Source organism: Apaloderma vittatum, unplaced genomic scaffold (genome assembly GCF_000703405.1).
Source record: "Apaloderma vittatum isolate BGI_N311 unplaced genomic scaffold, ASM70340v1 scaffold9916, whole genome shotgun sequence".
NCBI classification, from domain to species: Eukaryota; Metazoa; Chordata; class Aves; order Trogoniformes; family Trogonidae; genus Apaloderma; species Apaloderma vittatum.
Genome location: NW_009720084.1, coordinates 70515 through 84074, shown reverse-complemented (window position 1 = coordinate 84074; position 13560 = coordinate 70515). Strand labels below are relative to the sequence as shown.

At 45.4% G+C, this 13560-nt stretch overlaps 1 protein-coding gene across 1 annotated transcript in view; it reads left to right on the top strand.

Moving 5' to 3' along the window:
• The window catches only part of VIT (vitrin), a 34344-nt gene extending 26565 nt beyond the window's left edge, over positions 1 to 7779 (top strand). Inside the window, exons 13-18 of the mRNA XM_009870891.1 lie at positions 403 to 465; positions 3152 to 3299; positions 3503 to 3606; positions 4108 to 4334; positions 6381 to 6894; positions 7523 to 7779. Of these exons, the coding sequence (XP_009869193.1) occupies positions 403 to 465; positions 3152 to 3299; positions 3503 to 3606; positions 4108 to 4334; positions 6381 to 6894; positions 7523 to 7701 (1235 nt within the window). The 3' untranslated portion in view covers positions 7702 to 7779. The remainder of the gene's footprint in view (positions 1 to 402; positions 466 to 3151; positions 3300 to 3502; positions 3607 to 4107; positions 4335 to 6380; positions 6895 to 7522) is intronic.
• The last annotated feature ends 5781 nt before the right edge of the window (positions 7780 to 13560 follow it).

Genomic DNA, 13560 nt, shown 5'->3' with positions numbered 1-13560 from the left:
AGCACAGGAGAAGCATGGCGAGCCACTAGGGTGGCAGCACCAGTTCTTCCAGGGGCAAAGTGCTGGGAGGTCACCACTCTGCACCACGGCCACCAGTCTCTGCACCTGAGGAACCTTGTACTAGGGCATGTTGCTCTAAGCCCTTGCAGCACGGCGACTGACTCACAAAGGGGAGTCAAAGCTGATGCCTGGAGAGATTTTGGTGGCACTTCTAGAAATGCCTCCGCTCTTGTTTTATCCTAGAAGCGACACATCCAAGGATGTGCTCCCCCATCCTGGTTTCCCTCCCCCATCAATCTTCAGGCCCCAGGGGACACTGCAGCCACCTCGCTGCCTGCTTCCTTCCAGAGCAAGGGCAGCCACCCAACACACACCAACGGAGCCTTTCCTCCCTCTCTCTAGGCTTCAATTCAAAGGAAGAATTGAATCCAAAGCCGCTGGAGTCCATCTCCCAGGGGAACCCAAGTATGTACTTCAGAATTAATTTTATAATTAAGCAATGCCATTTTAACAGTCACGTGTTTCTAGAAGACATTCAAATTAAATAGCAAAAGGTAAGTTTGCAAGAAAGCCTAAGGGGAGAAATGCTTTTTTCCCTTGCAGAGAAACAGTGGGCGCTCTCCTCCAACCCCTTTCATCCACTTGTTTCTTGTTTCTACAGGAAAGGAAATGAGAGCAAAGATTTAGCTTACCTGAGCAGGGAGATGGTGGCTGCTCACTGCTACCTCTTCCCGGGCAGTGTCAGCTTCACGTTCCTGCAGTGCAGAGCTTCACGCGGGGACTTCGATGGTGGAGGGCAGCAAACCAATGCGTTGCAGCCAGGGTTAGATGAGCAAGCCCTGCTGACCAGAGCAGGCTCCTGTGGCTTGGCTGAGTGTGAGCACCCTTCCCACAGCAGTGGGTGGGAGGGAAGGAGACCACCTAAGAAAGGGAGATGACGCCTGCCACAACAAGGAGAAACAGGATGCAGAGGGAGCATCAAGGAGCACTCAAGTCCAGGGATGGGGAGGTGTAGAAAAGGAAATCTTCTACAGCCCTTCACAATTGGCCCATTAACTCATCTTAAGATGGGGCCCAGAGCTGAAGGAGGAAAAGAAAGAAAGCTCTGAGTGGAGAGGTGGGGTCATCTGCTGCCTCCTCAGGGAAAACCGCCCTGGAGAGGGGGCTTCACCCTCCCACCAGCGCCTGGGTCCTTTCTTGCCCATCCTCCAGCAGCTGAATGCCACTTCTCGCAGAAGTAGCATTTCAAGGACTCTTTACATTAACTACTGAACTAAGTGTCGATATACTCCCAGGAGATCCACCTAATACTTAAAAGTATTTTTCTCCCTAGCAGAGATGTCAAATACACCTAAAGGTGATACAGAAATGAGGGAAAGAAGAAGAAAAGGGATCGATCTGCCCTACAGTCGCACTGCAGAAAAACAAAGCTCAGTCTAGCAGAGATGCAGGCAAGCACAGCTGCATTTCCAGCAGTTGAATCGAGATAAGGCACACCGGAATCAAAACTCTGAACTCAATAACACTTCCAGGACCATAAAACCTATGAATTCAGATCTTGCCTCCCAGAAAATCAGAAAGTGCTTAGCTCCCTATAAAGCACCTTTAGCTCTTGCAGAATCCCACTAATGTCTCAGTACCAAAATACTGCTGCTGTCTGAATCCTTCCCAGAAATTAAGTCCGTATATAAGCATATGTAAATCACTGCATGCCTGGACCCTGTTGGCTAACAAACTCTCCACTTTCCACATATAGACCACATGGTGTGGCTCCCTTTGAAGGACAGGAAATTCAGGAAAACTTGGCCGTTAATTGAGGTACTATTTGTTGTGGGTTTCTGGCCTTGCCTCATGATCTGTTGTGAATGAACGCGGTTCTCAGTCACGCTTCTATAATCCAGCATTATTAAAACTAGAAAAACAGACAGCTACAGGAGAAAAAAATTGAAGGTAATGAGATGGGAGGCAGTTGCATAAGCCAGTAAGAACAATTGGCGCTTTGTAGCCTTTGGGCTACCTAATGATTAAAATACACTATTTTGGACGGTCTTATTGAGGCATCATCAGAGAAAAATCAAGAGATGGGGATGACCCGGACACCGGAGGGGTAAAATGTTAATTAGCGCTCTAGTTAAGCCAAATTCTGCTCCTGCTCCTGATTGCAGTCCAACTGATGAATGTTTTACCACTGACTCACAGAGATGTAAAAGCAGGCTGGCAGCAATGTAGAGAGCATTCGCAGAAGCAAAAAGACAAGGTTAATCTGTGTGATTAGAGGGAAGAATTTGTGTGCCAACGTAGCTTTTCTAAAGCATCGCTTTCAGCCCAAAGAGGCAACACACTGCTGCTGCTGCACACACAGGTACAAGCCTACAGCTACATGCAAAAAGAGCCCCTGCTCAGTCTGAGCATACCAAGCAAAATCATCACCCCTGATGGTAGCTCCAGTTGACAATGAACCTGCCAAACGATTTTCATTTGGAAGTGCACAGTTGCCAAGACTGCAGTCACCTGCTCCTTGAGGAGACCCCACGATGCCCTTTGTCCCAAGGCACATCCTGAGCATCATACATTTAGGGAACTGGGTCTTCCCTCCCGTCTAAGCAGCATCAATATAGTATATGAAGAACTGTTTCTATTACATCTTTTATACCACTTCAGCCCACAAACGTGTAAACAAGGAAATCCCTGTAGTCTCTGCTCTGCAGGTGGCCAGACCACAAAATCCAAGGGTCATATCTGACTTTACAAACTCTCATCACCTCAGGACTGTGAATAAAATGGGCTGAACCCAAGCCATGGTTCTGAGGGCATAGGACACGAGCCAGCTTGTTTCTGCGTGACTGACCTCTCCTCTTTCGCCCCCAAACACAACACTCCCAGAAGGACCCATGGGGACACCTTCTTGCCCTTTCGTCACCCAGACAGGCTTGGATATAGTATGGCAGAAAATCATGCCCATGGGTTTACCAATGAACAGGACAGACTTGAGCCCCCAGCTGTGATTTATCCTTGACAGAAGTGTTTTGGTAGAGCTTGCACAGCAGGACAAGCCACTGGATGCAGAATTTTCAGGCCTTTGCTCCTCTCTGATAGCTGTGCTTCGGGTAAGGACTAAAAATATTTTCCACGTTTTCATATATCTCCTCAGATTGCAAGGTTGATTTGTCCTTCTTGATGGATGGGAGCTGGAGCATCGGTAAACGCCGCTTTCAGCTCCAGAAGCAGTTCCTCAGTAACATGGCTCAAGCCCTTGGCATCAGCAGCACTGGTCCTCTGATGGGCGTTGTTCAGTACGGGTAAGAACTTCTTGTGCAGCTGCTCCCATTGCCATGGGGCACAACCACACATTCTGGCAGCTGTAGCTCTGCGGCTGATATATGCTAAAGGTCTCACTCCAGCTCACACTCAGGAGCCAGATAGCACAGACGGGTTCCTACAGCTTTTGTATTGTTGCATGTGAAACAAAAAAAATGACAGTTGCTCTCATTTCTTCTTTCAGTGATGATCCTTCCACAGAATTTAACTTAAAAACTTATGCCAACTCCAAGGACCTAAGAAGTGCCATTGAGAAAATCCCACAGAAAGGTGGACTTTCCAATGTTGGTAGGTGATGGGGCTGCTTGCACATCCCTCAGCTTTGAGGAGGGCTCCAGAGATCTCACAGCTCCTCCCTGGGTACAGAGGCTGTGACCAAAATGTGCTCAACGCTAGGGCAGGGCTGGCAAGGGGGTATTGCTCCCACCATGACTTGCCTGTGTTGGTCCAGGGCACTGCGAGTCCATCACAAGTGGACAGGATTTGCCTTTCTCCTTGTGCACAGGTCCCACCAACACGTTGGGGACCCTTGCTAACACAGCTTGTCACCTCCAGCCCCTCTGGGGCACAAGGAGGGAGTAGACGGGGTTCAGTGCAGAAGGGCTCAGAAGGCACTTGCACTGACAGCAGTGACCTCCCCTCCTGCTCACACAGCCTCAGAAATTGCTTTTCCGAGCTCTTGGCAAGGCTCCAATCCTTGAATCAGCCCTTTGCCTACCTTTTAATGAGATATTATCAAGCAGGTGCTTCCAGACCTGCGATTCATCCTCATCTCCTCTTTTATTCCAGGGAAGGCACTTTCATTTGTTAACAAAAACTTCTTTTTGGATGCAAATGGAAACCGAGGTGGAGCACCAAACGTGGTTGTAGTGATGGTGGATGGGTGGCCAACCGACCGAGTGGAGGAAGCCTCCAGGCTGGCCAGAGAATCAGGGATCAATATTTTCTTTGTCACTATTGAAGCAGCTGCTGAAAACGAGAAGCAGAACATTGTCGAACCAAACTTTGTGGATAAGGTACTTAACTGGGTTGGGATCTTGACTCGACTGCATTTTCCATGCTGTTTCATTCAGGACATTTTCTTTTCCTTCATACTGCTTATGGTTGTCCTTCTTATGCTGCCTTGAGGTCTCCTGTACAAAGAGCCAGGCAGCTATGCTGAAGTCAGAAAGGGGATGAAGTCAGTAAAGTTTTGGGTTGAGCTGCACCATGGATCAAATGGGTTTTTACAGTCCACATATTGGCACAAACCTGCAGTCATACAGAGACAAAAGGATTTCCAAATATACAGTAGTACGACAAAGCAAAATTGCAACCTGAGCCTCCTGCTGTGCATCACCCACTTGGGAAAGGCTGAGGAGCCCTGTCAAACTAATGTCAGGATTGCATTTGCAACCAGGTCCCATACATGCAAATGTTAGGACATTCCTAACACAGGCATGTCCCAGTTGTTAAGCTGGACTAGATAACTCAGTTTGCGTCCACTGTTTGTCTGATGTGGGTTATTTTTCTGTTGTTTCTGCTGATCTGTTGTGGGTTATTTTTCTGTTACTTGTTTCTGCTGTTCTGGACTTCATGGTTGCTTTTGGGAAAAAGACTGAATCCCTGCCACATGCAGCAAAAAAACAAAAAACAAAGAGAGAAGAGAATCCTTGAAAAACTTGTATTTAGCACCAATGGTAGCTGCCTGCTCAACAGTGCTTCAGGGCAAGCAGGCACCACTTAGGTAGAAGGTATCTACCAAGTTAGGTAGAAAGTATCTACCAAGTTAGGTAGAAAGTATGTACCAAGTGCCAGACCAGGCACCAGGGCTCAGGAAGCAGGGCTGAGTTATCTAGTATTTTCAGAAAACAGATTCCCATCTGAGCCGTGTTGTTCTGCCATGAAATAACCTTCCATGAGTTTCAGAGCTGCTCCAGAGAGCTGCGCTGTCTCCGGTCAGCGCTTAGTTGGGTTGGAGTCTCATTTACATTTACTGTTTTTAAAAGGGCAAAGCTACCATGCGTCTCTGTAAACCTGCCAGGGACACGGCAGAAGTGGGAGTGGGCTCAGGATAGGAAGGTAAAGAGGGAACAGTGACTTGATACTGCTGCACAGTAGCACTAAAATAACAGCAAGACAGTATAAGCAAACGAGAGCGGGACATGGTGAGGAGGCTGGGCTGGTGGCAACTGTAACTCCCTTGGAGCTGTTGGACTTTATGCATGTCAAAACCAGGCACCAAGAAAACAATTTCAGTCTTTTAAAACCCAGACACACATAAGCTTCACAGATAAAGCCTGGCTTAACAAGATACTACCCTAAGACCTGAAACGTTAGCATTTGAAAGGTGCGACAGCCAAGGACGACTTGATCCAGCCTGCTCCCCTCCACACACTCCTCCCTCCTGCTTGATTTCTCCCACTCCCTCCTCTGTGACATCCTTTATAAAAATTAATGACTTTTTTTACTTTTTGGCAGAGGCAGCACAACAAGGAATCTGTATGGGCTTCTTGCATTTTCACCAACACTGCCCGTTGGGGTTTTTTTTTCTGCTTAGAAGGGTATGAGCCAAGGATAATTCAACTCCAGTCCCAGATTTCAGTTGAAGGTGGCAGGGTCTATCAGGAGGCAAAACTTTCCCTGTTGCCCTGAACGATGGGAGCTGAAGTCACCACCTGGCCAGCACACAGGCTCCCATAGTGCCCACCGGAGCCAGGCTAACAGCAGCTTTGTGATTTGGATGCTTTTTCTGCAAACAATGTAACATCTAAAAAACCTTAACAGGTGCCAAATTTGCTTATTACATTTTTTTCACTACTATAATACCAGCTCCAACCCACAGCTTTTTTGCTTTCTTTTTTTTTTAAAAAAAAGGACAGGAAAAACTGTCTCGTTACGCACATATCTGTGATGTTACATTGACATCATTTCCCAGGGAAGCAGATGGTGACTGGGGAAGAGGCCACTTCAGATTCCAGCACTGCTCTTTCTGGGAGCCTATATTTACCATTCAGCTACATACCCCAGCTGAAACAGGTGGACTGAATTTCCATCGCTGTCATCCTTCTGTTGCCTTGCAGGCAGTCTGCAGGACAAATGGTTACTATTCCATCAATGTGCCCAGCTGGTTCAGCCTACACAAGGTGGTCCAGCCCCTGGTGAAGCGTGTCTGCGACACCGATCAGCTCGCTTGCAGCAAGACGTGCCTCAACTCAGCTGACATCGGTTTCGTCATCGACGGCTCCAGCAGCGTAGGCACCAGCAACTTCCGCACGGTCCTCCAGTTTGTAGCCAACATCAGCAAGGAGTTCGAGATTTCGGACACCGACACCCGCATCGGAGCCGTTCAATACACCTATGAGCAAAGGCTCGAGTTCAGCTTTGACAAGTACAGCACGAAGCAGGACGTGCTTAACGCTATCAAAAGGATCAGCTACTGGAGTGGTGGGACCAGCACGGGAGCAGCCATCAGCTACGCCTCGGAGCAGCTGTTCAGCAAATCCAAACCCAACAAAAGAAAGATCATGATCCTCATTACAGATGGCAGGTCTTACGATGATGTCAGCGTGCCAGCCATGGCAGCTCACCAAAACGGTAAGCTCTCCTATCGGTACCTGCTCTCCCTACGTGCTTCAGCATTTGTCTAGGCCAGAGAAAAGCAGTTTGCTGTGATTTGAAGGCACTGGATGAAACTTTATGAAGGAAGAGTAGCCCCTCACCCTGGGGTCTCATTGTGCACTAACTAAAGACCGGCATCTGTTTAGTATCTGAATGATAGACTTAAAAAAAAATAAATTAAAAAAATCCCATAAATCTATAAAAATGCTGCTATGCCTAGGAGATCTCAGGGGATTTCTACTGTCCTAGTAACAAATGAAGCCTGCTTTGGCTTTCCAGTCCAGACAGTCATACATTTTCCAACACAGTTCTAAGACATCTGCATTGGAACAAGAACCTGCTGTTCAGACCCAAAGCAGAAGTTTTACTATCATTTAACCCTTTTTGCTGTTGGCAAAAGGTATTTCAAAGCAAAAACTAGATCTTTCCTCCAACTTGAAAATACCCTTTTTACAGAGAGAGAGAGCGAGAGCGAGAGAGAGAGAGAGCACTGCAAGTCACTACCCACATTTTTGTGGCCTGGCAACTATGTTTGCAGCATTGGTCTTAAATTTAATGCAATGACAGCTTTTATGCTCATTCTAAACTCTGGGTTTCTTTCCAGGGGTTATAGCTTACTCTGTCGGAGTTGCTTGGGCAGCCCAAGATGAACTGGAAGCCATCGCAACTGATCCTGATCAGGAGCATTCCTTCTTTGTGGATGAATTTGACAACCTCTACCGCTTTGTTAATCAGCTCATCCAAAACATTTGCACAGAATTTAATTCCCAACCACGGAACTGATGGACTCGAGCAAGGCGGGACCCTCGTGTGCCATGCTGAAGGCACACCAAGTGCCACAGGAGTAATCCCAGCCCTCAGTTCAAGAACTACTGGAGGTGTTTTTCTATAGCACTCTCCAGTCAACGAGGTTGATTGCAGTTCTGTTCCTATGCATGATAACGCTCTGTGTAGACTGCTGATTTTTTTTTTTTTTTTTCCTTGCAGGCTTCAGAAACTCTGATTTGGATGGATAACAAAAGAGGCAGTTAGCATGGAGGAAGTAACTGGAGCTGCCTGAAAAACTGCTTCCAGTATAGAGCCCCAGCTTGCCTGATTCCTACCTTTGGGCATGCAAGAGCTCCTTAAAATGTGCCACCTGCTCTCTGAAGAGGCCAGGGCCCTTCATGGAGCAGTCACCCTGCACAGCTGCTGTGGCAGAGGCACCTCCTGTGGCACTGCTCACCAGATGACACCCAGATCAGGGCTGAAACACCAGACACTTTTGGGGGTGGGACACAACTCAAGTTCAAGTACTTTGCTAAAAGAGGCACTCTCTCCATTCAGCTGCCTTGCCAGCAAGTTAGGCTTCAGCTAGTTTAAACTCAAGCATTGAGATTTATCCTAACCCAGAGACTGGAAAGCAAGTGAGAGGAAAGAGTCAAGCCGTGGAACCCTACAACTGTTTGTCAAGCCCAATAAAGCCCCAACAAAAAGCCTCTCAGAGCAGCCAACATGCAGGAATTGGAATCAGGGTCTAGTCCCCTACAGCACCGCATTAATATTTGTTTTTGAGAAGTGTCTTGTCCCCTCAGCTCTCTTGCTCCACTCTTGTGCAGCTCAAGGCCTGCAGGACCATAGGAGAGCTGCTAGGACAGAGGAGACTCTCAGAAAAATCATGGGCTCAACTTGCCTGCAATTGGAAGAGCATTTGAGATGCACCAGTCTATCATTAAACCACAGCTCAGAACAGCCTACAACAGCCTCTAGTGTGAGGAGAGCTATTCAAGAGCCATTAACAGGATTTAAGAGGGAATTACCTGAAGTTCTGTATTACACACTAGGAAAAGCAGTATTCCGAGCATTTACAGACACCCCCTCCCAAATCTGGGATTTTATGGATTGATTTCAACATGAACCTACTACAGCCCTGAATTATTCAAAACACATGGCTGTTTCTTAAGTGAAGAACTAGTCCTATCACTAAGTCAGCAGGGGAGGAATAATACATTAAGAGGACAAAAAGAACTGCAATTTAATTAGGAAGCAGCAGTTGCTGGCTGTGTTTCCATCCAGTATAATTTAAGAAAACGTGTTCAATAAGCAAAGCTGTCAGAGGAAAGGGCTGGAGTTACAGAGCCAATAAAAATGTACATGTTCATGCACATTATGGCAACTAGGCTTATGGAACTAATAGGAAATGGGAAGAAATTAAAACTCTAATTTCACATCTTACAAACCATGCTTTTAATAGCATTTATAGTTCTAATAACTATGACCCAGGACGTTTATTATTCACATAGAAATATTACTTGAAGCAAATTGCCATAAAGGAGACTCCTTTTTGCCACCAAAAGTAGCACAATCTTTTAAATTGATATGTTTGGAAATATGACTGAAGTAGCTCTAAAATTACCAATTAAGTAAGCGTAATGCAAACTAATGAGAACGGCAGATTCTGCATAATTTCCCTTGTGTGGTAACATAAGCCAGGCTGAGGTCCTCTCAACAGGTTAACAGAATCAGTCCTGGATAAAACAGCAGTTTTACACAGGGAAGGTTCAGATCTTCCTCTTGGGAGAAAAATTCTGTTCCAGCTTCAACTGAACATCAGTCCAATAATGCTACCCAGTCAGAAGACCCTAGGTACTGCCAGCTTCTAAAAAAACCCAGCAAAACAAAGACATAAAATATATTTGTATGCAGAGTTTTAAGCACTAACCTGTGCTGCTGCACTTCTGCAGCAATAACCTCGTGGCTTGAAAAAGGTAAAGACTGAGGATAGGGAGTTAGAAGAGCAACCCCAGATATCCCCCATCTCCTGACTGACCTTCCTCCCTACCACTCTGCTGAAAGCATTCTTCTCTGTTAACAAAGGACATTACATGGGCTGGACAAAACTCAAAGGTATAAACTGAATTTTCTGGGGACTTCAGTTCAGACACCAGTTTCATTGACTGAAAACCTGTTTGCTTGAGGTTTAATTTGGCGCTAGCTGAGAAAAAGGTCTAAATCTTAACTTTTTGCTACTCATAATATTGTGATTTATTTTTTAATGCAACAGCTTACCACCGCATATTGTTTTCTATACTGGCTGTACTCTTCCAGCATGGAAGACTTGTACTCTGCAGAGACTCCCCAATGTTTCGCTGAAAGCACAGCACAGACAGCCGAGACATTAGGGATAGTTCGAGCCACACATGCTCTTCAGCATGCGCATTTTAATTTCTTCTGAAAGCTTAAATTCAAGCAATGACAGCAAGCTTCCAAATGCTCTTGCACAGCGATCTTCTATTTCAAGCATTTATACAGGGCCCTTCAGAGTTTGTTGCTGTTTAAAAGGTTTATCTTAAAGTTCATAGAACTACTATGGCACTCTGTTGCCAATGTGCGTTTTTATTAACTTTTCTGGATTACCTTAAAATTGTTTTCTGGATTACCTTAAAATCTCAAAGTGTGAAAGTGGTTTAATGTTTAACCCAAGTGTCATCTAAACTTAGGTGTCCTATTCGTAAACACTGCAATCTTAAATGCAAGCCTCAGAACTACTAAGAATACACCATTCCATTAACAAAAGTGGATCAGCAGGGAATACACTTCTCTTAACCTTTACCTTTCATAGCAATCAAAATACTTGCCATCTACTAAAGTCTTTAAATACTGTTTTATTAAAAAACAAGATAACATATGTATAAATCTTCATAAATGTTCAAGGGGGTATATTTGTTTAAAGAAAGCAGCAGAACTCCTTCTGTAACATATACAAGCTATTTTGAGCTTATCAATTCAAGTTGCTTTATCTTTTGCAATAAAATTGTCCCAAAGGCATATGCAGTACGTATTGTCTTTTATGTGGTTAAAAAACAAGCACCAAATATGGTCCATGCCATTTTAGCTTTTGAAAAGTAGATGAGGTTCTTGCTAGATTATAGAAGACCTAGCAAGGTCGGTAAAAGCCTCAGCTGTTTCAATGTCATCATTTCACACGCACAGCTGGAAAAAAGCCCAAGAGTGAGCTTGTAGAGGAAGGATCACCAAATTACCTATCAGAGGAATTAGACATTGAAACAGAGTCTAATGGCTGAAAGGCATTAAAATTGTGTGTACTTTCTCAAGTCTACAAAATCACGTCTTATTTGGAAGCAGACTTCTCTTGGAAGATGGAAAAATCAACAGTCTCTACACACTTGCTGAATGCAGGGCTGAATCAAAAGAGGGCCTAGATGTCCAGATGCTTGATGCTTGGCCACTTAGCTTCAGATGCGTGACTGGTTTGGTGGAACCTGCTATCTGGATGAGGTATCCAAAAGAGAAAGGCACCAGAGGGTTGGACGTGGAGGCAGGCAGGCAGCCATGGCTGGGAACTGCCTGAACTAGTTGCTGGATACACAGCCAAAAGGAAGTCATCTGACCTCCCTCTCCCTCATGGAAATGAGCATCCTTGCACTTAGCAACTGAGCTGGTGGCTTATCAGTGCTCAGCAACCACAGTGCAGAACACACACCAGGAAAAAAATGCTGATATCCCCCAACAAATAAATAAATTCTGATGTCCCTCAAGCCTTGGAGGAGCTCAGTACCACCTCTTGCTTCTAACTCCAGTATTACTGTCCTGGTTTGAGGACAATCAGCAGCTACTCACAGTCTGAGTGAAAAGCAAATTCAGTTCAAAGTTCAACCACCTCTTCTGAGAGAGGTAACTTAAACTCCCGTTTCCCAGCAGTATCTTACCTTGCTGGTCCAGAGGTGGGACACTCAGCAGCCCTGCATCACCGTGTCACCCTGCACAGAAGGCGTCGCCTGCCATCTGCTCCCTTCAGCTCCTCAGCTGTGGCCACTTTGCTGGTTTAGCAAGAGGAGGTTTCCCCCATGGCAGCTGCTGAATTTTGTATTTCTGACTAGCGGACAGACAAGTTGCCCCTTCTTCCTCACATTCCTCCTCCCACAGGTCTCCAGCACATGAGGTGAATCATTCCAGCAACCAGGAAAAGTTCTGGGGTTAGAGCATCCAGACACAACCGAGTCTAAATGTCCAGAGTGGATTTAACACCCTACCTGTAAACTTCACATAAAATTATCCATGTTACCCAGGGTAAGTCAAAGCAAGCAGTAAATATCAGAAATATCACCTAGACACCAAACATGAAGTCTTCTGTGGTATACATACCTTAAATAACTTCAGGGTTGAACAAAGTCTCTCTCTCATTCTTCTAGTTATTTTTCTCTGTCTATGAGCAACATTATGGAAACAACTTAATCTCTTTTCTTTTCCATTCCCATCTGAGTGTGAGGCATCTTAGACAGTGCCAGGTCATCTACATTTGCTAAATCACCTACATATTGAAAACATTGCAAGTGGACATCTATATAGCCAAGTGCCTCAGATTTCTCAAAGCAGTCTTTGTTTTCCTTGCTGGAAACTTAAACCAGGAGGTATTACAGGTTTTATTAACACCTGCTTCAGCTACATCACTCACAGCTGTCATACTGAATAGCAAGACACACAGTTGTTGTTTTTCTTAATGCCAGTTTAGCCCTTTCTGATTTTTAATAAAAACTCTGATAAGACAGTCCAAGAACTCCAACACTCACTCACAGAAATGACTAGTTAAAAATTTCACCATATGGCCAAAGAGAATATGCTTGCTTTTCTCACACCCAAGTCATTATGGGGGCATGTCCTGTTCACAGGCAAACCCCATTAGGATGTTAGGAAGGCCTCCCATGTGGGAGGGTCACTCCTATGTTGTTTGTGAAATCTTCTTTCTCCCTACCTCAGGAATCTTCTACTGACCCTCTCTCTGGAGGCTGAACACTGGGGTGAATGTAACTGCGTTGTCATTTCATATAGCAATTCCTCCCTATGAGGATGGAAAGATGAATAGGGCTAAACCCAGAAGCGTTATTTTACCTACCAATAAGAGGAGACAAGAACTTTGCTTATCCCACCTACAAGCTTAGAAAAAACAGGATGGACCCACTAACAAGTTGTTCTGCTCAGTTCTGTGTAGGTTCCCATGCCACCCCCTCAACAGCGCTGTTCCGACTATCTTCCCGTAGCAACATGACAACCATCTGTGATGTGTGGTTCACTCTCCTTCATCCTCTCCCCAAGGGCAGAAAAATGCATGTATTTTTAAGTTAAATCAATATTCTCCCCAGGAATCCTATCAGGCCTTGCTGCAACAAACACATCGCTGACCAAGGGGCTCCTGCACAGCGGCACCGTGCTGCTCCGCGTGTCTGCTCACCCCAGGAAGATCCCAGGGACTGCGCATGCCAAGAAACATGTAGGTTGGCAACAGCGTCAAGATGGCAGATACATGGAGAACAGAAAAACGGAGACACCGCTGAGAATGGTAACACCACTGAAAATGGCAGCACACGTCAAAAGGAAGTTCATCTGAAGTTACCTCGTGCCCCTCCAAAAGCAAGTCTACTCACCCCAGCCCAAGTGCACCCCCCCAACACACTCCAAGACCCCACAGAACTTGAGATAAAGTGCAGAACACAATGCAAAATGTTGAAAAATAGTATTTATTAGCACCCAATTTACATAATTACATGGTACAAATGACACTTACTTGCTGCTGTAACATTAAATAAAGCTGCTCTTAAAAACCATTGCTTATTTCTGGAAGTCCATGTGATTTTGCTGAGCACA